This window comes from Sus scrofa, chromosome 15 (assembly GCF_054392235.1).
Source record: "Sus scrofa isolate SSC_HxYL_T2T_F1_AM1 chromosome 15, Sscrofa_HxYL_maternal_Yorkshire_Landrace_v2.0, whole genome shotgun sequence".
Lineage (NCBI taxonomy): Eukaryota > Metazoa > Chordata > Mammalia > Artiodactyla > Suidae > Sus > Sus scrofa.
This window is the reverse complement of record NC_139397.1, coordinates 104439849-104464645: the sequence shown is the minus strand read 5'-3', so window position 1 is coordinate 104464645 and position 24797 is coordinate 104439849. Positions and strand designations below refer to the sequence as shown.

General features: G+C 34.5%; 1 protein-coding gene across 2 annotated transcripts in view; it reads right to left on the bottom strand.

The window, feature by feature from the left end:
- The window catches only part of ZNF804A (zinc finger protein 804A), a 306700-nt gene that overhangs the window by 40932 nt on the left and 240971 nt on the right, over positions 1-24797 (bottom strand). For both annotated transcript variants that reach the window (XM_021075928.2, XM_084999138.1), the window contains exon 2: positions 24309-24452. In XM_021075928.2, the coding sequence (XP_020931587.1) occupies positions 24309-24452 (144 nt within the window). The remainder of the gene's footprint in view (positions 1-24308; positions 24453-24797) is intronic.

The following is a 24797-nucleotide window of genomic DNA, read 5'->3' as shown; positions in this document are numbered from 1 at the left end:
ACAATTCTGATGAGTGATGTTGATAACAGGGAAGACTATGCACATGTGTGGGCAGTGGAAATCTCTAGTTTTATTATAAACCTAAAAATGCTCTACTGAAAAGAAATTTTTCAAATTATACTTATTCAGTCAAAATGAAAAATAATATGCTAGTTGTTTTAACTCAATAGGTTTGTCTGTGGAATTCCTGTTGATCTTTTTTACTTTATAAAGAAACAAGGAAACAATGGTTATTGATTAAAACACAGGCAATAGTGAATTAAATATAACCAGGCAGAATTAAAATCCCCTTGTGATCACCCACAAATACTTGAGACAAGAATTTCAGGTTTGTTTGTTTGCAAAGGAATAAAACAAAATGAGGACAGGAAGTGAAGAAAAATTTCTCAAGGCATCTTTCCTCTTTGATCATTTCTCATCCTCATTTCAGCCCATACCGCTTTTCAGTCAACCAAGAACTGTACATTAACCTTGTCTTTCTCTGACTCTAACTACTGGCACACCATGTGGCTTGCCTCCACTAACTATGATGTAACGGAAATTTTAGAGAAAATGCCTTTACATGTCAACTGTCAATATTCCTTGCAAGAGAATCTTATTAAAAAGCAAAAACTGTGTAAAAATAGTGCTTTGATACCCAAAACTAATGGGTATGAAATAAACTGATGAATAGAAATAAAGAAGTTCCTTCAGAGGAAGATGACCTGCCAAGAGTTCAGAAGTAATCCATCAAATATTATGTGTTTTTTTTTTCTCTTTATGCCCAAAATTTCAGCAAATTTTTCATCTGTTAGCAGTTTGAGCTTTCTTAGAGGTATTGAGTTCAAGTCATTCTTTCTTTTAGGAAAAACACTGCAATGTGCAATGTATTTTGTCAAGGTCATACAATTTATGATTTTGAATCAGTGAGCTAGATAAACAAAAAAGATACTATTCTGCATATTAATATGTATTGTTAATCTTAGTTTCAGTTATACCTTTAAGGATTGTGAGAAATTGTTAGAATCTGGACAGAATTAATAAAAAAAGTTCATCCATTTGGTTTCAGTACCTTAGATCCTTGTACAAAGAACACAGGAAAATGCCTTGAAATTAGAGAAAGACAGTGGACCCCTTTCCCGAAAATATGCTCCGAGAAAAAAAAAAAAAACAAAAAAAACACAATGGTAGGCCTCCCTCAGAGGAGAATGACTTATAGATATCAGGAATTATATATCAAATAGACATGAGAATTCAAAAAACTGGCTTCTTTTACTCTATCCAAGGCTAGTGAAGTATAAAACTGCACTAAAACTTCTAAAAGCTACTTGTGCTTTCTCTCTATTTACTGCTAGTATATTCTCAATGCCATTTAGTTCTAAGAAGCATATGCTCCTGAAGAGCAGAAACTGACCTTGCTTTCTTTTGTACATTCCTACTTAAACCTACTATAGTCAGGCATTTGTCTTCCACTGTTCCATAAAACCTCTCTTATCAAATTTCCCACACTTCCAAATCCATAATCAAGTAATCACTTCTCATTGGCTCAATTGTTCATCCCTGCTCCTTGACTGCCTTGTTTTTCTTTGGCCTCAGTGCCGCATTTCTTCAAGCTCCAAATCTAAGTCCTCTTCATTTTCTCAACTTCTAAATACCTACTAAGGGCTCATTCCTTTTTTTTCCCTTTTTGCCTTTTAGGGCTGCAACCACAGCATATGGGAGTTCCTAGGCTAGGTCTGGAAATGGAGCTACAGCTGCCGGCCTACTCCACAGCCATAGCAACATGGGATCTGAGCCATGTCTGTGACCTACACTATAGCTCATGGCAATGCCGGATCCTTAACCCACTGAGCCAGGCCAGGGATTGAACCTGTACTCTCATGGATGCTAGTCAGATTTGTTTCTGCTGAGCCATGATGGGAACTCCAGTTTTACACTTTTAAATACCAGAATACTATGTCTAACTTCATAATCATCACTCCCATTTAGACACTTAGTAGGCAAGCATCTCAAACCTGATGAGTCCACAATGAAAGGCCTGACTCAACCACACAAAAATTTATTTTTGTCAGTTTTCTTCAGGACCATTCATATAAACGCACTCATAAGAACCTTGAGGTCCTTCTTGAGCTCTCTCTTTTATATCCAATATCTAATCCAGCACCAAATATGCTGGCACCTTCTATGCCACTCACATATTCAGATTTTGACCACTTCTTACCATGAGTACCATTATTCCCCAATTCAAGCAACTGTCACATGTACCTTTAATTACAGCATTAACCTCTCATGGGTTTCCTTTCTACCATTTTTACTTTTGTCCTCCCAGTTTATTTTACATATAGTAACCACAGTGTTTTTTCTAAGAAACAAATCACATGATCTATCAAGATGGAAACATTTTATCATCCTATAGCATTTAGAGAAATCCCATAATCTGTACTATGATCTACCAAAATTTACTTAATCTGGCCTTAAACTTCTGTTCCAAATTCATCTCCTACAGATTTCCCTATCTTACACTTTTTGCCAGTCACATCAGCCACCTTTTTTCTTGAAAGAATCCAAATACAATCCCACCCCACTGTGTTTTGGAAAGTACTCCTACAGATATCTCTATCACTCGCTTTAAATTTCTGTTTAAGTGCCACGTCCTCAGAGAAGTCTTTACTCATTTTATCTAAAATAGCAGCTGTTCCTCATTTAGTGTCTACCTTTTTATTTTTCTTCCAAGATATAAGTATCTAAATCTAAATAATGAGTTTTAAGTCTGCTTCTTAACTCACCAAAATTAAGTTCCATTAAATAAAAATCTCTTCTTTTTGTTATTGTTATTCACCTATATTAAGTTCCTCATGTATATGTACATTTATAATCTGAACCATTTCTCTCTCTCTCACTTTCTTTTTCTGTTGCCCCCATGGCATATGGGAGCTCTTGGGCCAGGGACTGAATCCAGGCCAGAGCTGTGACGTATGCAACCCTGCCCCTTTAACCCACTATCTCTGGCCAGAGGTTGATCTTGTGCTTCCACAGAGACAAGCCGGATGATTAAGCCATTGCTTCACAGTGGGAACTTCCAATAATCTGAACTGTTTCTGATTAAATCATTGCATAGATCCTGTTTTTCCCCTCTCAGTTACTTTTATAATATCAAGAAATGCATATAATGAATTACAATATGTTTGTTAGATACATGCATTGTATTTACAGCAATAAATTAAAGGAATCCTATAATAATTTTATTTCCTTCTCTCTTGTCCCTCAGAGACAGTCTTAGTATTATTGTTTTCACATGAAAGAAGAAGAAAAGACAATTCTCTTAACAGTAGTCACAGTATAAAATTATAAAATCAGTTTCAAAATTAAATTTCCTGAATTATAGCACAGTTTTCACTATGGTGCTTTACGATATAATATGCTATCAATCAGACAGACATTACACATACAGTGAAGGAGCATTATAAGAACTCATAGTGAATTTTTCCTTCAATTACTTGAAAAGCCTATAATGTGGATGCTAATGTCACTCATGCACTCAAAGTTATAATTTCTAAGACTTGGAAACTGTCAAAAGAATACATAGTATTTTCAGTTAAGTGCTGGTCATTTTCTAAGGAGCCTTTCAGGAATAATCTGATGTATCTATAAGAGTGATTATCTTTGTTTTTGTTTCCACTGATATGGTTATTTTAAAACTCAGGAAGTTAAGTTGTAGAAAATGGAGAGTGGGAGTTCCCGTCGTGGCGCAGTGGTTAACGAACCCGACTAGGAACCATGAGGTTGCGGGTTCGGTCCCTGCCCTTGCTCAGTGGGTTTAACGATCCGGCATTGCCGTGAGCTGTGGTGTAGGTTGCAGACGCGGCTCGGATCCCGCGTTGCTGTGGCTCTGGCATAGGCCGGTGGCTGCAGCTCCGATTAGACCCCTAGCCTGGGAACCTCCATATGCCGCGGGAGCGGCCCAAGAAATAGCAAAAAGACAAAAAAAAAAAAAAAGAAAAAAAAAAAGAAAATGGAGAGTAATGTAAGTTATTATTGTCCATTGAAATGCAAGTATCTTTTACCTGATAGAGATACAAATGATTTTTGTCCTTCATAAAAGATAACCCCAAATATTACATTTTACTGTCCTATAGGATATAAACCAGTTTATATGCATTGAAAATATTAATATAAGCATTCTTGACTAACTATATAGTGTTAACTATATAGGAAAACCATACAGTTCTTCTTAAAATGATTCTTTGAACCAGTCTTAGTTTCTTATTGCTTTCTTAATGAGCTGAATAAAATATTTAAACATATCATTTTACATTTTATGACGGCTATGATTTTGCTTTTTGAGGGAAAGGAGGTAACAGGTATCCATATCTATATACATATATACATCAAAATGTTAATTTCTGTATGACTTCCAAAATAAAATTTTTGCAATTTCGTTGCTATATTTCTTTCAATTCATCTATAAAAACATTGTGGCCAAAGATAAGCTAAATAAACATGTGTGTTATTTTCTTTTAAATAGTCTGTCAATAATTTTTTGACACAAAGCTATATTTTTTATCTTTCCATTTATGTTAATCACATTTGGACAGTAACATTAATAATAACATCTCCAAAATAGTTGCAAATGATGCACCTGACAAGGGCTTAATCTCCAAAATATACAAATAATTCATACAACTCAACAGGACAAAAACAAACAACCCAATCAAAAAATTGTCAGGAGACCTAAATCAACACTTCTCCAAAGAAGACATATGGATGGCTAGCAGGCACATGAAAAAATATTCAACATCACTAATTATTATTGAAATGCAAATCAAAACTAAAATGAGGTACCACCTCACACTGGTCAGAGTGGCTATCATTAATAGGTCTACAAATAACAAAAGACCCAGAATTGCCAAAGCAATCCTGAGAAACAAAAACCAAGCAGGAGGCATAACTCTCCCAGACTTCAAGAAATACTACAAAGCCACAGTCATCAAAACAGTGTGGTACTGGTACCAAAACAGACAGACAGACCAATGGAACAGAAGAGAGAACCCAGAAATAAACCCTGACACCTATGGTCAATTAATCTTTGACAAGGGAGGCAAGAACATCAAATGGGAAAAAGAAAGTCTATTCAGCAAGCATTGCTGGGAAACCTGGACAGCTGCATGCAAAGCAATGAAACTAGAACACACCCTCACACCATGCACAAAAATAAACTCCAAATGGCTGAAAGACTTAAATATACAACAGGACACCATCAAACTCCTAGAAGAAAACATAGGCAAAACACTCTCTGACATCAACATCATGAATATTTTCTCAGGTCAGTCTCCCAAAGCAATAGAAATTAGAGCAAAAATAAGCCCATGGGACCTCATCAAACTGAAAAGCTTTTGCACAGCAAAGGAAACCAAAAAGAAAACAAAAAGACAACTTACAGAATGGGAGAAAACATTTTCAAATGATGCAACGGACAAGGGCTTAATCTCTAGAATATATAAACAACTTATACAACTCAACAGCAAAAAACCCAATCAATCAATGGAAAAATGGGCAAAAGACCTGAATAGACATTTCTCCAAAGAAGATATACAGATGGCCAACAAACACATGAAAAAATGCTCAACATCGCTGATTATAAGAGAAATGCAAATCAAAACTACCATGAGATACCACCTCACACCAGTCAGAATGGCCATCATTAATAAATCCACAAATAACAAATGCTGGAGGGGCTGTGGAGGAAAGGGAACCCTCCTGCACTGCTGGTGGGAATGTAAACTGGTACAGCCACTATGGAGAACAGTTTGGAGATACCTTAGAAATCTATCCATAGAACTTCCATACGACCCCACAATCCCACTCTTGGGCATCTATCCCGACAAAACTCTACTTAAAAGAGACACATGCACCTGCATGTTCATTGCAGCACTATTCACAATAGCCAGGACATGGAAACAACCCAAATGTCCATCGACAGATGATTGGATTCGGAAGAGGTGGTATATATACACAATGGAAAACTACTCAGCCATAAAAAAGAATGCCATAATGCTATTTGCAGCAACATGGATGGAACTAGAGAATCTCATCCTGAGTGAAATGAGCCAGAAGGACAAAGACAAATACCATATGATATCACTTATAACTGGAATCTAATATCCAGCACAAATGAACATCTCCTCAGAAAAGAAAATCATGGACTTGGAGAAGAGACTTGTGGCTGCCTGATGGGAGGGGGAGGGAGTGGGAGGGATCCCCGGGAGCTTGGGCTTATCAGACACAACTTAGAATAGATTTACAAGGAGATCCTGCTGAGTAGCATTGAGAACTTTGTCTAGATACTCATGTTGCAACAGAAGAAAGGGTGGGGGAAAAAATGTAATTGTATTGTATATATGTAAGGATAACCTGACCCCCTTGCTGTACAGTGGGAAAATAAAAAAAAAAAAAAAGAACTAAAAAAAAAAAAACAATGAAAAAATACAAATAGCAAATGTTGGAGAGGGTATTGAGAAAAGGGAACACTCCTACACTGTTGGTGGGACTTTAAATTGGTACAACCACTATGGAAAATAAGATGGAGGCATCTCAGAAAGCTAGGTATAGAACTACCATATGATCAGCAGTCCCAGTCCTGGGCATATATCCAGGCAAAACTACTATTCAAAAAGATACATGTACTCCTATGTTCATAACCACACTATTCACAATAGCCAAGACATGGAAACAAACTAAATGTCCATTGACAGATGAATGGATTAAGAAGATGTGGTACATATACAAAGTGGAATACTACTCGGCCATAAATAGAATGAAATAATAGCATATGCAGTAACATGGGCGCAACTAGACATTCTCATACTAAGTGAAGTCAGTCAGTAAGAAAAAGACAACTATCATATGATATCACTTATATGTAGCATCTAAAATAGGGCACCAATGAATCCATCTACAGAATAGAAACAAAATCATAGACATGGAGAACAGACTTGTGATTTCCAAGAGGGTGGGAGAAGGAGTAGGATGGACTGGGAGTTTGGGGTTAGTAGATGCAAATTATTATATTTAGAATGGATAAGCAATGGGGTCCTGCTGTATAGCACAGAGAATCATATCCAAAACATGGGATAGGAGTTTCCTTTTGTGGCTCAGCAGTTAACGAACCCAACTAGCACATGTGGATGTGAGTTCGATCCCTGGCCTTGCTCAGTGGGTTGAAGATATGGTGTTGCCATGAGCTGTGGTGTCGGTCGCAGACACGGCTTGGATCTGTCATTGCTGTGGCTGTGGCATAGGTGGGCAATTGTGGCCCTGATTCTACCCCTAGCCTGGAAACTTCCATATGCTCAGATGAGGCCCTAAAAAGCAAAAAAAAAAAAAAAAAAAAAACCAAAATAACAAAAACAGTAACAAACAAAAGAATTTGGCATAGAACGTGACAGATGATAATATGAGAAAAATAATGTATATATAAATCTGTATAACTAGGTTACTTTGCTTTATAGCAGAAATTGACAAAACACTGTAATTCAACTATACTTTAATAAAAAAATTTTTTAAAATGAATTGATAAAAAATGGCTTATGGACTCAAGGGCAAAAGAGCTTCTTCTGTAACTCACAGAAATATTGGGGGTGAAAATAAAGTTGGGAGTTGGGATTAATATCTAGCATATCTTTTTTTGTCAGATGTGTCATTTAAGCTCTTAGCACATATCTTTGTTGACGTTAAGACAACACAGTGACCTATTTTTACATTAAAAAAATAGACCAGTCTGTTGAGAAAAGCAGTTTTTAATATTGTGGAGAAGATTTTGTTAGCAGATTTTGTGACATGAATCATGCTTCTTTGGTTGGAAACATCATGATGATGATTTGAACTTTACCTTTCCTTGCCTTAGGGAATATCAATAAAAGGTGTCAACTGTTTCCCCATAATATTTTTGTTTACCTTACAAGTAGAAATAGTTGTCTCTGAATGCATAGGCGGAATCTTCCAAATTGGTACAAATACATTGAAGTAAAATTTGAACAGGAGTAAAAATGAGGGAGTTTTGCACCATATCATATCAAAGTTGCCTTAAGAGTAAAATATGCATGAAGAAAATGGTTTTTGGATTAATACATTTATTTTGACAGATTTTTTTAATTAAATGCATTTTATATGTATTATAGTGCCTGTTGTGTACAATGTATTTAGGCATGAAATCAAATATGAAACATTAAAACACAATGATGATGTTTCATATCAAAATAAAAGACTGAAACATACACACAGATATATGTGTTTGTGTGTGTGCATCTTTAGTATACATTGATACATATCTATATTTATGTTTAAATATAAAAATATCTATGTACATTAGCACACATATCTTTAACACACGGTACGTATAATATAAAAATACAAAACTAAATTTATATCAAATATTATTTCTATTTTGGTAATTGAATTTCATATCAAATGAGTCACGCCATATTGAAAAGATAAAGCTTTTTTTTGACTATGGTAAAAATAACATCATTAATTAAGGAAATTATAATGTGTGGTGACCATTTTGAAAATAATTTCTATGAAATTAATATGCTATATATCTTAGAAAAATCAAGAAATGTTAACATCATTTCTATATTTTATGTGTATTTTTGGGGTCCTATAGGGTTGAAAATTGAGAATTTGAAGCAAGTATGCAGCAATTAGATTATAAGGATTTAAAACAGTGAAAGAACTCTGCACCAACAATAGTCTGGTTAGGTTAAATAAAATATTGATGAGATACGAATCCAGTAAAATAATTACTATGAAAATTCTGTAAAAGCGAACACTATTAACAATACAAAATTGCATCTATATAAAAATTGGCATGGGCACGCATGAGAAGAAAGGAAAAAATAATTTTTTTTCTGGGGTAAACAAATGTTATCTAGATCTCAAAATGAATACGTATATATGTGCGTATATATATATTTATATATATATATATGTATATATAGAGAGAGCACTGGCCTCTTTTTTTAAGGAAGCTATTAGTACCTGTAAGAATTTCTGAATCCCATGATTCTGACACAGCGCTATTAAAATTTTAAAGCAACACAGTACAGGTTCGAGTTAACCTCTTGGAAGTCTTTGTACTTCTTTTTGGATTTAGGTGCTTATGCTTTTGTGCTTATACACATCAATGGAGAAATCAGAGAATCAGGTTGAACAATGGTCTCGAAAGGTCAGGTTGCTATAGTGGGTCTAGGGGTACCGCAGACTGTATCCTAAAAATGGGTTCTCATATATTCTCTGAAGGGCACACCCACAATATTTCTTATGCACTTGATATTCAGCAACTGGGTATGAGATGGAGATGAGAGGTAAGATACTGGGTGGAGATTTGGGGGGAAATTCATGAATAGTTTTACTTGAAATTCTGGTTAGAGTAAATTTCAGCATTACTTTTATGTACTAATTATAATTTAATGTTAAATATGTTTCAATATACAGTCTATGCAGAGTTATCTTTACATAGCATGAATTATTTTTAAATGGTCCTTAGACTTTTTTTTACATACTAATAAAAAGATTTTGAATACCACTGATCATATACCCAATAGAACAGAAAAACAAGGTGCTAAAAATAAAAATCATTCTCCACCACTAGGAACAGAGTATCATCATTAAGGAAAAGTGCTATTTTCAAGTAGTTGAAATAATATTGAAATTAGAATGAGGGATATTAGAAAATAGAAAGTGTTAAAATACCCAATTCTTAGCCTTGTATGTTTTTAGAAGGAGAAGCTCTTATACTTAGTGCTTAGGACTAAATGGTGAGAAAATGACTAGAACTTTGTTTTATGCAATATGAAAAGTGACTACCATTTGCAAGTAAGGGTTATTTGAAAGTTTCTAGCATTATGTGAGACATTTAATGGAAAATCTATATTATTTTAAGCCTATTTCTTGCCTTTATTAGAATAAGCACTTCTATTAGAGTCACTGTAAATTCTATATAACATTATGATAATCATACATGACATCTGAGAAACTATCTGTCCATAGAATAATGAAAACAGTGATTCAACAGAATTTCAGCACATAAAGAGCTAATGATGATACCAGGTTACACAATAACTTGTGTTTGCCAATTTTATGACTTCTCCAAGGTCCATATATTTTTTAAAAAGAAGTAATAATTTTGGGCAACTGGAAAAGCAAAGAAAATCTAAACATCCAATAAAAAGCCATTTATTTTAAAAAAGGAAATGTTTCTTAGAGATGTTCTGCTACCAGAATGTGTGATCAAAATAAACAATCCGATCTTACAGAAACACAGTGAGTTAAAGATTATCAGAGTTCTTTGTCAAAGCTGCTCAGAAATTTAATACTTATAGTGCTACCCAACCTCAAATAACCATGAATGCAAATATTTAGATTCCTGGATAAGGGAAGAATTCGGATGAATTATTTTATATATATGTGTGTGTATATATATATATAAAATAACTACATAGATACAAATATATATGTATATATACATTTTATGCCTTCATTTTCATCTTCTCTATTTATAGTTATCCACAGGACACTACTAGTTATTTGCACAGAGATATAATTTGTTCTTATACAAACCACTCAGATTATTGAAATTGGGTTATGTTTAAGATACTTGTTAGTGACTTCTTGGAGTTCCCGTCGTGGTGCAGTGGTTAACGAATCCGACTAGGAACCATGAGGTTGTGGGTTCGGTCCCTGCCCTTGCTCAGTGGGTTAAGGATCCGGTGTTACCATGAGCTGTGGTGTAGGTTGCAGACGTGGCTCGGATCCCGTGTTGCTGTGGCTCTGGCATAGGCCAGTGGCTACAGCTCCGATTAGACCCCTAGCCTGGGAACCTCCATATCCTGTGGCTCTGGCATAGGCCAGTGGCTACAGCTCCGATTAGACCCCTAGCCTGGGAACCTCCATATGCTGTGGGAGCGGCCCAAAGAAATAGCAAAAAGACAAAAAAAAAAAAAAAAGATACTAGTTAGTGACTTCTAAATGTAGGAGTTCATCTTAACCTTAAATGTATGTAAAATTAAAGTATTCAGACAAATATAGTAAGTCAATCATTTCACAGAATGTTTACTTTTCAAGTCTGATATAATTTAAAATATCCTGGCAATTTGGTTGGACTCAGTCGTTGTCATAGCTTGAAAAGTAAAATAAAAATGTTTTATTTTACCAATGAGTATTTTGTTCTTTCTTAATGGCTGAGTAGTATTCCATTGCATATATATACCACACCTTCCTAATCCAATCATCTGTCGATAGACATTTGGGTTGTTTCTATGTTTTGGCTATTGTAAATAGTGCTGCAATGAACATGTGGGTACATGTGTCTTTTTCAAGGAAAGTTTTGTCCAGATATATACCCAAGAGTGGAATTGCTGGGTCATATGATAGTTCTATGCATAGTTTTCCAAGGTACCTCGACACTGTTCTCCATAGTGGTGCTTCTTTATTTTTTAAATAAATCACCTTTGTCAAAGATTAATTGACCCTGGGTGTCAGGGTTTATTTCCGGATTCTCTATTCTGTTCCATTGGTTTGTCTGTCTGTTTTGAGACTAGTACCACACTGTTGTGATGACTGCAACTTTGCAATGGTGCCTGAAGTCTGGGAGAGTTATGCCTTCTGCTTGGTTTTTATTTCTCAGTATTATTTGGCAATTCTGGGTCTTTTGTGGTTCCATGTAAATTTTTGGATTGTTTGTTCTAGTTCTGTGAAAAATGTCATGGATAACTTTATAAGGATTGCATTGAATCTGTAGATTGCTTTGGGTAGTATAGCCATTTTTATGATATTAATTTTAGCAACCCAGGAGCATGGAATATCTTTCCATTTCTTTACATCTTCTTTAATTTCCTTGATTAATGTTTTACTGTTCTGAGCATTTAAGTCCTTTACCTCCTTGGGTCAGGTGTATTCCCAGGTATGTGATTTTTTGGGGTGCAATTTTAAAAGGTATTTTATTCTTGTATTCCTTTTCTACTATTTCCTTGTTAGTATACAGAAATGTGACTGATTTCTGAATGTTAATCTTATATCCTGCTACTTTGCTGAAGTTGTTGATCAGTTCAAGTAGTTTTGGGCTTGAGTCTTTAGGGTTTTCTAAATATAGTATCCTGTCATCTGCATGCTGTGACAGGTTAACCTCTTCTCTTCCTATTTGGATGCCTTTTAATTCTTTTGTTTGTCTGATTGTTGTGGCTAGGACTTCCAGTACTGTGTTGAATAACAGTGGTGAGAGTGGGCATCCTTGTCTTGTTCCAGATTTTAGTGGGAAGGCTTTCAGCTTTTCTCCATTGAGTATTATATTTGCTGTGGGTTTGTCATAAGTGGCTTTGATTATGTTAAGGTGTGTTCCCTCTATACCCACTTTGGTAATAGCTCTTATCATGAATGGATATAGATGAGAACAGAGAATCCCGAAATAAACCCTGACACCTATGGTCAATTAATCTTTGACAAAGGAGACAAGAACATAAAATGGGAAAAAGAAAGTCTTTTCAGCAAGTATTGCTGGGAAACCTGGACAGCAACATGCAAATCAATGAAACTAGAACACACCCTCACATCATGCACAAAAATGTGCTCAAAATGGCTGAAAGACTTAAATATAAGACAAGACACCATCAGACTCCTAGAAGAGAACATAGGCACAACATTCTCTGACATCAACCTTATGAATATTTTCTCAGGTCAGTCTCCCAAAACAACAAAAATCAAAGCAAAAATATACCAATGGGACCTAACCAAGCTGTAAGCCTTTGCGCAGCAAAGGAAATCAAAAAGAAAACAAAAGGACAACTTACAGAATGGGAGAAAATAATTTCAAATGATGCATTGGACAAGAGCTCCATCTCTAGAATATACATGCAACTTACATAACTCAACCGCAAAAAGCCAACAACCCAATGGAACAATGGGCAAAAGATCTGACTATTCCAAGGAAGATATACAGATGGCCAACGAGCACTTGAAACAAAGCTCAACATCACTGATTATTAGAGAAATGCAAATCAAAACTACCACAAGATCCCACCTCACACCAGTCAGAACAGCCATCATTAAGAAGTCCACAAATAACAAATGATGGAGGGGGTGTGGAGAAAAGGGAACTCTCCTGCACTGTTGGGGGGAGTATAAGCTGGTACAACCACTATGGAGATCAGTATGGAGGTACCTTAGAAATCTATACATAGAACTACCATATGACCCTGCAATCCTACTCTTGGGCATATATCCGGAGAACACTTTCCTTAAAAAAAGACACATGCACCTGCATGTTCATTGCAGCTCTATTCACAATAGCCAAGACATGGAAACAACCCAAATGTCCTTCCACAGAGGACTGGATGGATTAGGAAGATGTGGTACATATACTCAACCATAAAAATGAACATAATAATGCCATTTGCAGCAACATGGATGGAACTAGAGACTCTCATTCTGAGTGAAGTAAGTCAGAAAGATAAAGACAAATACCATAAGATATCACACATATCTGGTATCTAATAAATAGCACAAATGAACCTTTCCACAGAAAAGAAAATGATGGACTTGGAGAACAGACTTTGGTTGCCAAGGGGGAGAGGAAAGGAGTGGGGTGGTTGGGGACCTTGGGGTTAATAGATACTATTGCCTTTGGAATGGATTAGCAATGAGATTCTGCTGTGTAGCACTGGGAACTATGTCTAGTCACTTATGACAGAGCATGATAATGTGAGAAAATAGAATGTATACATGTATGTGTAACTGGTCACCATGCTGTACAGTAGAAAAAAATGTATTGGGAAAATAATTATTAAAAAAATAACAATAATAACAAAAATGGCAATAAAAAAGTTAAAAAATAAATAAATCACCTTCTCCACCACTTGAGTAATTAATTCCCCACTGGATAGTCAAAAATGTACAGCATTTCAAGCCATTTTTAAATGGATAAATTAATTTTAAAAATCCTTGGAATGACTAAGTGTTTTTTATTTTAAAATTATAACTTATTTTATCAATAATATGCTCTTTATTTTCCTTACTTCTTCAAAGTATTCTCAGTCCTTAGGAGTATGGGAGGACAGGAGTGGGCTTACAGAAGCTTTTGGTAGCCAAGAGTAATACACTCTTCACACATAGTGGAGAGTGTATTACTACTTTCTAATTAGTAATCTAATTTCTCTAACTACAGGTCATGTTGCTGCCTCCATTTCTGAAGACTGTTGTATCCATCTGTTTTCTTCACTTGATCAGAATTCAGTGGCCCTCTTCAGGTGACTTAAATTCAACCCCATTTTGGTTTTTGCTGGCAAGATAGCTATCTGTGAATAGGAGTGCTCTCCATTCTGCTCATTGTCTCAAGTCATCTATCTACCTGCATCTCCTCCCCTCCATGGCAAGAGCACAAGCTCTTAATCAGTTTCCTTCTAAGTCCCCCCTCAAAAAGTAAGGAGAAATCCATTGTATATTTAAACAGAACATCCTGAGAAAGCCAACCAGCAAAGCTTGTTGCTTTAAATACACTCTGCTGCCAAATTTATTTTAATATTGCCTGAGTTTCATATTGATATGGAAGAGGTAGCCTAGAGGGAATTCTCTTTCCAGAGTCCCTACCTTCTCCATATCTTTGTAATACTTCTGCTCTCTCTGAACCATTGCCTGGAGAGGAGAAATCAGAATACATCTGACAAACTGCTTCTTTCTCCATTTTCTTTGCTTTTTTTCTCTATCCTCTTTCTATTATGTTTTTGGTAATTGTTCTGCAACAAAAGGAATTGTACTTTTATTATCCTTCAATAACACAGAAGCAAGCAACATGTCTTCAGAGAGCAATTTAGTAACTTCATGACCCTTGGTATTTTCACTATCTTTTTCAACCTTGGCCTCATATTATAATCACCTGGAAAGCTTTAAACATAAGACTTATGTCATGGACATATACCAGATTCTAAGTTTACTATTTTAAAAAGATTTCCTAGTGATTCTAATATTCAGCTGGAATTAAAATGTTTTATACCATCTCCACCTCCTACTATAGATAACAGAAATCCTGATGTCTTGTTTCTCTAGAAGCCAGAAGAATCTTGACATGAATTATGAGACAATCCTCTGAGCAGTTAATTTAAGATTTGGTTCTTAATCTGATTAGAAGGAGATAACATTTTGATTTTAAGGCTGCTCAGAGCTAACTACTGCTTCCAAATTCTCACATTATGTTAATCTTGGATTTTAAATTGTTTTTCTGGATCAATTTTACTCTTAAAAATTTTATTTTGTTAAGAATATTTCCAAGAATCTATCTTAATTTTTTTTAAAAAGTATATATATCACTCTATATAATACAAAGTATTTAATTTATAAAACAAACCTATAAACTATTTCCCAAAACATACTCTCATCAAATATATTTATTAATGTATCATTATTAACATATTGCAAATATAGTATAAATAGTAAAATAAGGGGATACAGTTTTATTGATGCCACCAATCCAGGCATTATGTGACCTACAGAAAGAATACACTTCCAAGAGGTAATAGTCATTAGAATAAAAATAAAGATACACCATTTGGGCTCAAAACAGTTTTCTTGTTGCCATTTTTTTACAGAAATAAAAAATTTATTGGTAACAATGTTAAGGGGTAGAGGAACTTTTTTTTGGCTTACGACATAATATACCTTATAAAATGAAATCTCTAAACTTGGGTGCATTTCTCTACTGTATTCCTTTAAAAAAAAAAAAAAACTCTTGGCATAATTATATGTAGGTAACATGGAGCAGAAACCTTTACTTAAAGTTGTCGTATTTTTCACCTACCCTGAACATTAATTGACTCAACAGGCAACTGTCAACTTAGTAGATGGTGGAAGATAGAAAGGAAGACTTCAACTCCACTGGGGAAAGTTTAGGAAAGTGGCATCAGTTCAGATGCTGGAATGAATATTTGATCCAGAGTCTGGCTCAAACTCAAAAATGGGTAAAACTTACAGTTTAATTCTGTTCAAATCATGATTTTGAATATGAAATGTCAAAACCACTGATCAGTGATGATGAAGACATGCATGTGTGCTTCTCTTGGGACAGTCATTTTGGGACTATAGGAGGAAACTGTAAGTTTTTCCCTTGTTCTGATCCTCCAAATGATTAGAAAACAACAGGACAGTTAGATTAAAGTATGCACCACGGGAAAAATTCTAGGGAAGATGTATAAAATGGATTGAATAATGAATTGTTATCCCTGTATTTCTTATTTCTTATTAACCTTTAAATATTATTTTGTAGATGAAAATTTACACCCAAATATCAAGAAGTGATTTCTTTCTCAAGCATCACATTACTGAACAGAAGCTTAAATGATTAGGAAATCTTCACATTTGAGAATAAAGCTGTTCCATTTCTATAGCAATACAAGTCCCTGCAGGACAGCAAATTCAACAACCTAGCCTGACAGTGACTTTCTCTGGAGCAGAACAAACAGCATGCCATAAAGCACTGAATCTTGACTTGCTGGGTGAGGGTCACTTTGGTGCCTTTGGGGAGATATTTCAGCCACACTGAAGCCACTAAAGTAAAAATCAAAAATGTTTGAGGGGCAGCAGCAATAAGGCAATCATTCCCTTTTCTATCTTTTCATAGCACCAGCGTGACAAATCTCTTACAGTGAAAATAACTCCGAATTGCCCACAGGCCACCAGGTGAGAAGACAGACACAGTGTGGCTTTAGTTTCAGGGCAGATGAACAGGTGAAAGGGTTTACAGGAAAATCCTTTCTTTTTATTTGATAGTGAGTTTCCCACTTAAATTTTTTTTTCAATGACTAGAATTCAGAATAATAACTTCACTGGAAACTATTCTAATAATCTTTTTATATGAGAGAATTACTTAGCAAATGTGGGAAGTGAGAATGAAATACGTTTGATTATTTATGAAGAATACATAGGCTTTAACTATGTACTATACTTGATGCTACAGAATCCTTAAAATTTAGATCTAGAAAGGCCAATGGGGTCATCTAGTCTAAACTCTCTAGATATAGACGTCAAAATGGAACCCTGGGAAGGTGAAGATGAAAAACTTTTCCCTTACCAGAAGTTAGGGATGAAGAGCCTGTCTGGTCTCTTGCCTCTTAAGTGCATTTGCTACATAATAAAATGCATGTTTATATACTTTTATGCAACAACAAAAAAATGTATATGCTCTGCATGTGATATTTTTAGACTTTTTAAAAAGTTCCCTTTGACATTTCTGAGTCTGATTAAATATATAACCAACATGAAGGATCTGGGTTACTATTTCCTTTAAACTTTCATCTTCCTAAAATGTAGCCAAAAATATTGTTCTTTTCAATAAACATATCTATTACAACTATGTTATTTATTATTTAAATAAGGACTCTATTAATAATTAAACCAGGATGATGGCTATAAAGTGAAACTGTCCTAGGATATTGGGGTGTATATTTATCCTTAAATACTATATTCTCTGTTATTAAAAGCTATTTTCCATCCTCTAAAAATAATAAACCTTACTTTGCTTATGTAGTTAAAAATGATTTGCATTTAAACTGACACTTAACTGCATATAATTAGATTTTAAACATGAAATCCCATGCTTCTCTAAGCTTTTGAAAAAGCATTTTATAAAAGCATATGATAAAAATTCATGTATTTTTTACATTAATATTAAGTGCTGGTCTGGCCAAATGACAAAAAAGAGAAGGAACAATGGGAATATATTTGTATCTTGTTTATTTTTTCCTGGAATATTTTCTTGGTTAAAGTTTAACAAACAAGTTGATCCTGATAAATTACTAAGTAGGAGAGATGTGCTTGCTTAAAAGATGGTGAAATATTTGATGGCACATGGAAAAGTTAACAGTAACTTCAATTATAATAAGACTCTCATTCTGAGTGAAGTAAGTCAGAAAGAGAAAGACAAATACCATACGACATCTCTTATATCTGGAATCTTATACGGCACAAAGGAACCTTTCCACAGAAAAGTAAATCATGGACTTGGAGAACAGACTTGTGGTTGCCAAGGGGGAAGGGGAGGGAGTGGGAGGGCTGGGAGCTTGGGGTAAATAGATGCAGAATGTTGCCTTCGGGATAGATTAGCCGTGGGATCCTGCTGTGTAGCACTGAGAACTCTGTCTAGTCACTTATGATGGAACATGTAATGTGAGAAAAAAGAATGTATAATTTTAAGTGTAACTGGGTCACCATGCTGTACAGTAGAAAAAAACATACAAATAAAAGATTTAAAAAATTCTCCATTTAATAATGAATTACTACTTCACTGCAATTAAGATAGCTTCTATAGCTATGATAAATTCTATAACTATGATAGAATAGTTTCAAAGACTTTGATATTTGACTACGGTACTTCTTTCTTTAATGATTTAGTCTGTAGTATTTGATATGTGCAATTATGTGAAGCGTTATACTAAGTTGAGTAACTCTGACTTCCAATATCTAGTTTAAGAATGAGAACAGATTCCATATACTCATGTGACCCTTTGGTATCACATCACCCTACTTCACGCCTTGAAGTAACCTCCATCCCGAGTTTTGTATTCATCATTTTCCATTTCTCAAAAAGGGATGGACCACATGCTTATTATCTTAAAAACAGTAGCATTAAATTTTGCTTTTTTTTTGGAACAAAATAAAAGGTGTGTAATCTTTCACAACTTTTTATTCACTGAGTAATATATTTTTAAGATTCTTTCATGTTATATTTACCTGTAGTTAGTTTATCTATAGAATAATTTTTCATTATATGAATATATCATAATTTATTTACACATTTTGTTGTTCATAGATATTATTGTTAATAAGAGGCTTTTGTTTTCAGTATGTTAATATATAAATTCATAAGATTGTTTTCCTGAGTTGCCAAATTGATTCATACTTTCACAAATGATGTGTAAGATTTTCCATTGATACACATCATTATAATTTGCAATATCATCAAACATTTTTTCCAATTTGGTAGGTGAAAAATTGTTTTTGCTCATTTTTGACCGATTTATATACATTTATTGGCTTTTATTTTTTCTTTTATAAATTTCCCCTTTATTTTGGTCCAGTTTTCTACTGATTTGCTCTTATTTTTCCTATGCACTCATATTTTTAATAAGATCTGAATACCAAGTCTTTCCTGGTATGTATATTATAGATATATTTTCCCAATTTCTGGCTTGTCTTTTTACTTTCTTTACTGAGAATTTCTTATAATAAAATACTAGTTTTGATGTAGTTAAGTCTATCAATCTTTTCTAAATGTTTTGTTCTTTCAATGCCTTATTTAACATATACCTATATACTACTCTAAGGTCATAAAAATATTTTCCTAGGAGTTCCCGTTGTGGCTCAGTGGTTAATGAATCTGACTATGAATGATGAGGTTGTGGGTTCAATCCCTGGCCTTGCTCAATGGGTTAAGGATCCGGTGTTGCCGTGAGCTGTGGTGTAGTTCGCAGACTCGGCTTGGATCTGGCATTGCTGCGGCTGTGGTGTAGGCCGGCAGGTACAGGTCCGATTAGACCCCTAGCCTGGGAACCTCCATATGCTGTGGAAGAGGCCCTAGAAAAGGCAAAAAGACAAATATATATATATATTTTTTTTTTCTAGATATTGTAAATTTTTTGTTTTAATTTATATTTTAAATGCTTTAATTCACCTGACATTGATAATGCTTGTTTGTTTGTCGTATGAAAAAGAAATCAGTATCTTTTAAAAATAATAAAATAACCAATCATCACATACTATTTTATGGAAAGTATATCTTTTTACCACTGAAGTGCTTTCTGTCTGTTATTTAACAAATTTCCAAATGTAAGTGTATTTTTGTGTCACAGTTCTAGATTCTGTTCCATTCAGCAATCTGTCCATATCTGTTTCAATTGAGGTGTACATTATAGTCTTGGTATCCAGTAGGACAAATCTTCCCACTTTTTGTTGTTTTTTGAGGATTGTATTCAATCTTATATATAAATTGTGGAATTAGTTTGTGAAGTTCAATATTTTAAAAATATTGAGATTTTGATCTTTGATTATGAGCTCTGATTTTGTTAATCATATTCAGTAGAAGATCTAAACCAAGCTTGCTTTTTTCGCAGAGTAATTTGTATATGTGGCAATCAAGAACTAGGAGAAATATTTCTTTTAATCCAGAAGTCTTAGTCAGACTAATCAACAGTTGCTGTCCAGGGTTCATTTCTAGACTAGAAAGCTCACAGTGGGATTTAGTCTTCTTCAGTTTCACATTTTTAGGTTATCTATCATTACTGTGTACCCAGGTTTTACCCAGTTTTATCACTCTTTAGCACCCCCCACCCACCGTGGCGGTAGGATAGCTCTTTGGAGAGAGAATCCTTTCTAGAAAATCAGCAATTCAATACATAATTTATATTGTAGAAGATCTATTTGTTTTACAGCATAAGAGTCTTTTGGAGCCTCTTCTGTGCTACCCTAGTGTAAATGAAACCCCTTAAGTAGTTCCAAAAGTGTTATTTGCTATTAATAATTTTCTCACATAAAACATGACTCAAAATACAAATCCAAAACACATTGCTATTAAAAAGCTTTATATATAGGAACAATTTGAAGGCTGTACATAATAATAAATGCTATTTAAGCTGTTGCTATATTTTAATCAGTAACATTACTGTTTTGAAGGAAACATACCATGAATGTGGAAGAGCTCAAAATACTCATCCATTTCATAAAAGTCACCTCATCCTTGTAAATAATATTCTCTCTACAAATATTTTCACCTAGGTATAAAGCTATAAATAAATAACTTTACTCTTTTGAAACTTTTACCTACCTTGAAGCTGCAGTTTATTACAAAATCTCAAACAGAATTTGACTATAGCCTTCTTATAATTATTTATGACGGGAAGCATTGATTAGGTGTGTAAACTGTGTCAAGTGCTGCACTGAATGCTGTGAAGAATGAAGACATAAAGGAAAAAATTCCTCCCATTAAAGGTTTACAATCCAAAGGCCTTCAAGTTTGAAGATAAAAAGAAAATATTTCAAAAATGAACTCTAAATCGTTAACTATTGTGATTGTGTCCATACACTGTGCCTCTTCCTCTTTTAAAGTTAGCAAGTCTTAGTGATGAGAGTACAAAAGCAAGTCTGCAGTTACCCAAGGAGCATATGGATGAAAGAAACAGACTTTTCTTCTAAGCTTAGAATTCAAATGCAACACACTCTGCTATAACGCAGATCTGCAAAAGAGGAACACGGGAGAGGCAGAACAGCTCTCGGGTCAAGATTATTTGCCTAGGTTTCAGACTCTATTGGTCTGTTTAAAGCAAACATAAATCCTTTGGGGAAGCCTAAAAAAAGGAAATTTCAAAGGCAAACTGTCATTGTCTCAAACATTCTGGGAGAAAAAAAAAATTAGTAAGTAGTAATAATAAAAAACTAATTAAATATTAGGTTTTTACTATTGTTTTTACACTTGTAAAGTGTGTTCATGTGCATTCTCCCATTTATTTTCCCAAAGAATAAACAGTTGAGTTAATTGAGCCTTTGCTCCTTCTAAGGCAGGTAAGTGGCCAGGCCAGGGTTATCACCAGCAACCCCCTCCTTTTTGCATGCATCGGATGGCCCTTGGAATCATTTCTTCAGAGGGAGAGAATGAATCAGATGTGCGGTCTCTTTGCATTTTTCTAATTCCACTCAAGAAGTGTCCTCATCACATATAGATTGTCCTACCTGAAATATGTTATATGGCTTTGAATATAAATATTTCTTTTTTGTTTTCTTTTCTCGGCTGCACCTACAGCATATGGAAGTTCCCAGGCTAGGGGTTGAATCGGAGCTGCAGCTTCAGCCTATGCCACAGCTAGAGCAACACCAGATCTGAGCCACATCTGCAACCTATGCAACAGCTTGCTGCAATGCCAGATCTTTAACCCACTGAGCGAGGCCAAGGATCAAACCCATATACTATGGGTACTAATTGGTCCACTCCCTCTGAGCCACAATAAGAACTCCTGTTTTGTTTGTTTGTTTGTTTGTTTAATCTCAACTTAATTCTCAGGAGAAAGAAATCTGAATCCTGCCCCCCACCCCCATTTTGTTCCTCTCTACTTAATTCAAAGTGGCCAAGGCCTGGGAATCCTGTGGTAGAAACAGAGATCTTTGTCATGGGGTGAGGTTTCTGTCCAGAAAGGGGAGTGTATTCTCTAGGATGACACTCTCAAACATGTGCCACTATCCTATGGGGAGAATATACAGTGATCACATAGATTTTAAGTATTTTTAGCCATGGTAACACAGTCTCATATTAAATGAATCAGTTAAGACTCTTTCATCTACCAGAATTCATGGCCATCTAGACAGTTTATTTGTCTTCAGACTCTGATGCCTTTGAATAGTATCAAGTGACTGGACTCTCAAAAGAAAAAATCAGATTTATCCTGAATTTCCTTAGCTTATCTGTGTCCAATACATAGAATTTTAACATCATTAAGCATATGAAATTGAAAAGGTCCTCATGATAACACAAGAGGATTTGATCTTCTAGGTAAGCTATGGCTGAATAAAGCATTCTTTGGCAAAGGATATTAATATGCAGCTGGTAAGATACTTTAAAAATACACATATAAACACACACATACATTTTCAAGTACCTACTTTACACCATGAAACGTACATATGTTTGTTTTTAATTGCTAACAGCAAATGTTTATGCATGGTTGAAGCCAAAAAGTATTTATAAGAACAATTAAATACTTTGCTGATAAAATAACTTTCCATTCTTGTAAGAAATACAGGAAGATATAAAGAAAAATCAGAGGAAAATTTTCTTAGATTTACCACATTGGAAAGAGCACTGCAGAATCATTTTATAAAATAAATGCAAGTTACTATAGAATGAAATCAATACTATTTCCTGATGGATTTTAACATTCAAATCAAGCAATGACATACTTATATGTATGCATTTTTGTAAAAAAAGGAATATTTCCATCAAGACCTTTTCCTGGGAGTTCCTGTCATGGTTCAGCGGAAGTAATTCTAACCTGCATTCTATGAGGACACAGGTTCAATCCCTGGCCTCGCTCAGTGGGTTAAGGAGCTGGCGTTGCCGTGAGCTGCGGTACTGTAGGTCACAGACATGGCTCAGATCTGGTGTTGCTGTGGCTTGGCGGAGGCCAGAGGCTATAGCTCTGATTCGACCCCTAGCCTGGGAACTTCCAGGTTTGCAGGTGCAGTCCTGAAAAGACAAAAAAATCCGAACTTTTCCTTAACTGGTGTGGCAGTGGACCCACTAATCATTAAATTTAGTCTGCGTTAATTAGTGATGTATGTAAATGTATGTAATGTTCTCCCTGCAAAAGCCTCCCCAAGAAAATTTTGTTGCTATGACGGAATGGAAGAATTGATAACAAACTAAAATACATGCCATGGGTCCCATAAGAACTTATTAAGGTGATCATTTCTTCTATTCTTTCATAGAAGAATTATGCTAAATGATTCCAATGTTAATGGAAAGTTAGGGCAAACTCAAGGATTAAAAACATACCTTTTATTAATACCAAAATGACACTTGGATGATATTTGTGAGTTATGGCTAAAAAGGAAAGTATTTATAAGCTGATGATAACTAAACATATTGTATCACACATATCAAATGAGCTAAACAATATATGCAGTTGTATTGATATAGGTAAAGCATATGAGAAAATGGAATCTGTATGATTAATTTCACTTCTGATATCACTATTTTTCAACTCATCTTTACATAGTGTCGAAAAAGAGCAATCTTGGATTTGCAATCAATAGGGAAATGAAATAGTATTAAAACAAACTAAATCATATCCATAGTATGTATTTATTTAACCACTAATCCTAGATTGTTTTTATCATATCAAAACTTTTTTTCATATATTTGTGATAGTTTAAATGGAAAATTCCTTCTGTAAAAAGTGAATATATTCATTTATACTTGGTAAATATCTTCAGTTGATTAACATATTTTAAAAATGAACAAATTTGAAAACATTTAGAGGTTCACCACCTGAAGAATATAATTTTCAAATGACTGTCAATAACTAAAAGTCAAATGAATGGTTATATTGGTTATTTATTTCAGACTTTACTTTTGGTGGTTTGCAAAAAAAATAAAATTCTTTCATTATAAATCATCAAATTATCACCCCAGAATAACATCCTTAAAAAAATGCATAGCAACGAATATTATACTTCTACAGTCTATACAATTCAAATTATTACAAAATTTTGGAAATACTGGGGTTATTTGGATACCTCCTCCTTACCTGCTTGTGAGCATGGTCATATGAATTAATGTGATTGTCAAACTCCTGATGCTTATAGTACTGCTTGTCACAGAGTTCACAGTAAAAATTGGCCTTCAGATCTTCCAGAGCTTTTGCTATGGTGTTCTCCTTCTCAGCATAATCCTAGAAAATAAAATTGCAAAGAAAGAAGAAATTAGTTTTCCTCTGAGTTTACCTTTTTCTCACCAGTTGTCAACTTTACTATAGTAATTAGAATTAGAAACAATACAATAGACAAAGAGAAAAATAAACCAAACACCAGCAAACCAAATTAGGAGATATTATGAGTTAAAAAAATTAAAGATTAACAGAATAAGTCCAAATAAATGATGGACAGAACAGTGGAAATACACAAAAGAAAAACAAATCACAGAAAGAAATAGAAGCCCTTGTTTGAACAAGTTCCTATGGTATGTTAGCAGAGAAAAAAAAATGAAACTCATACAGCTATTGATTCAACAGCTGATT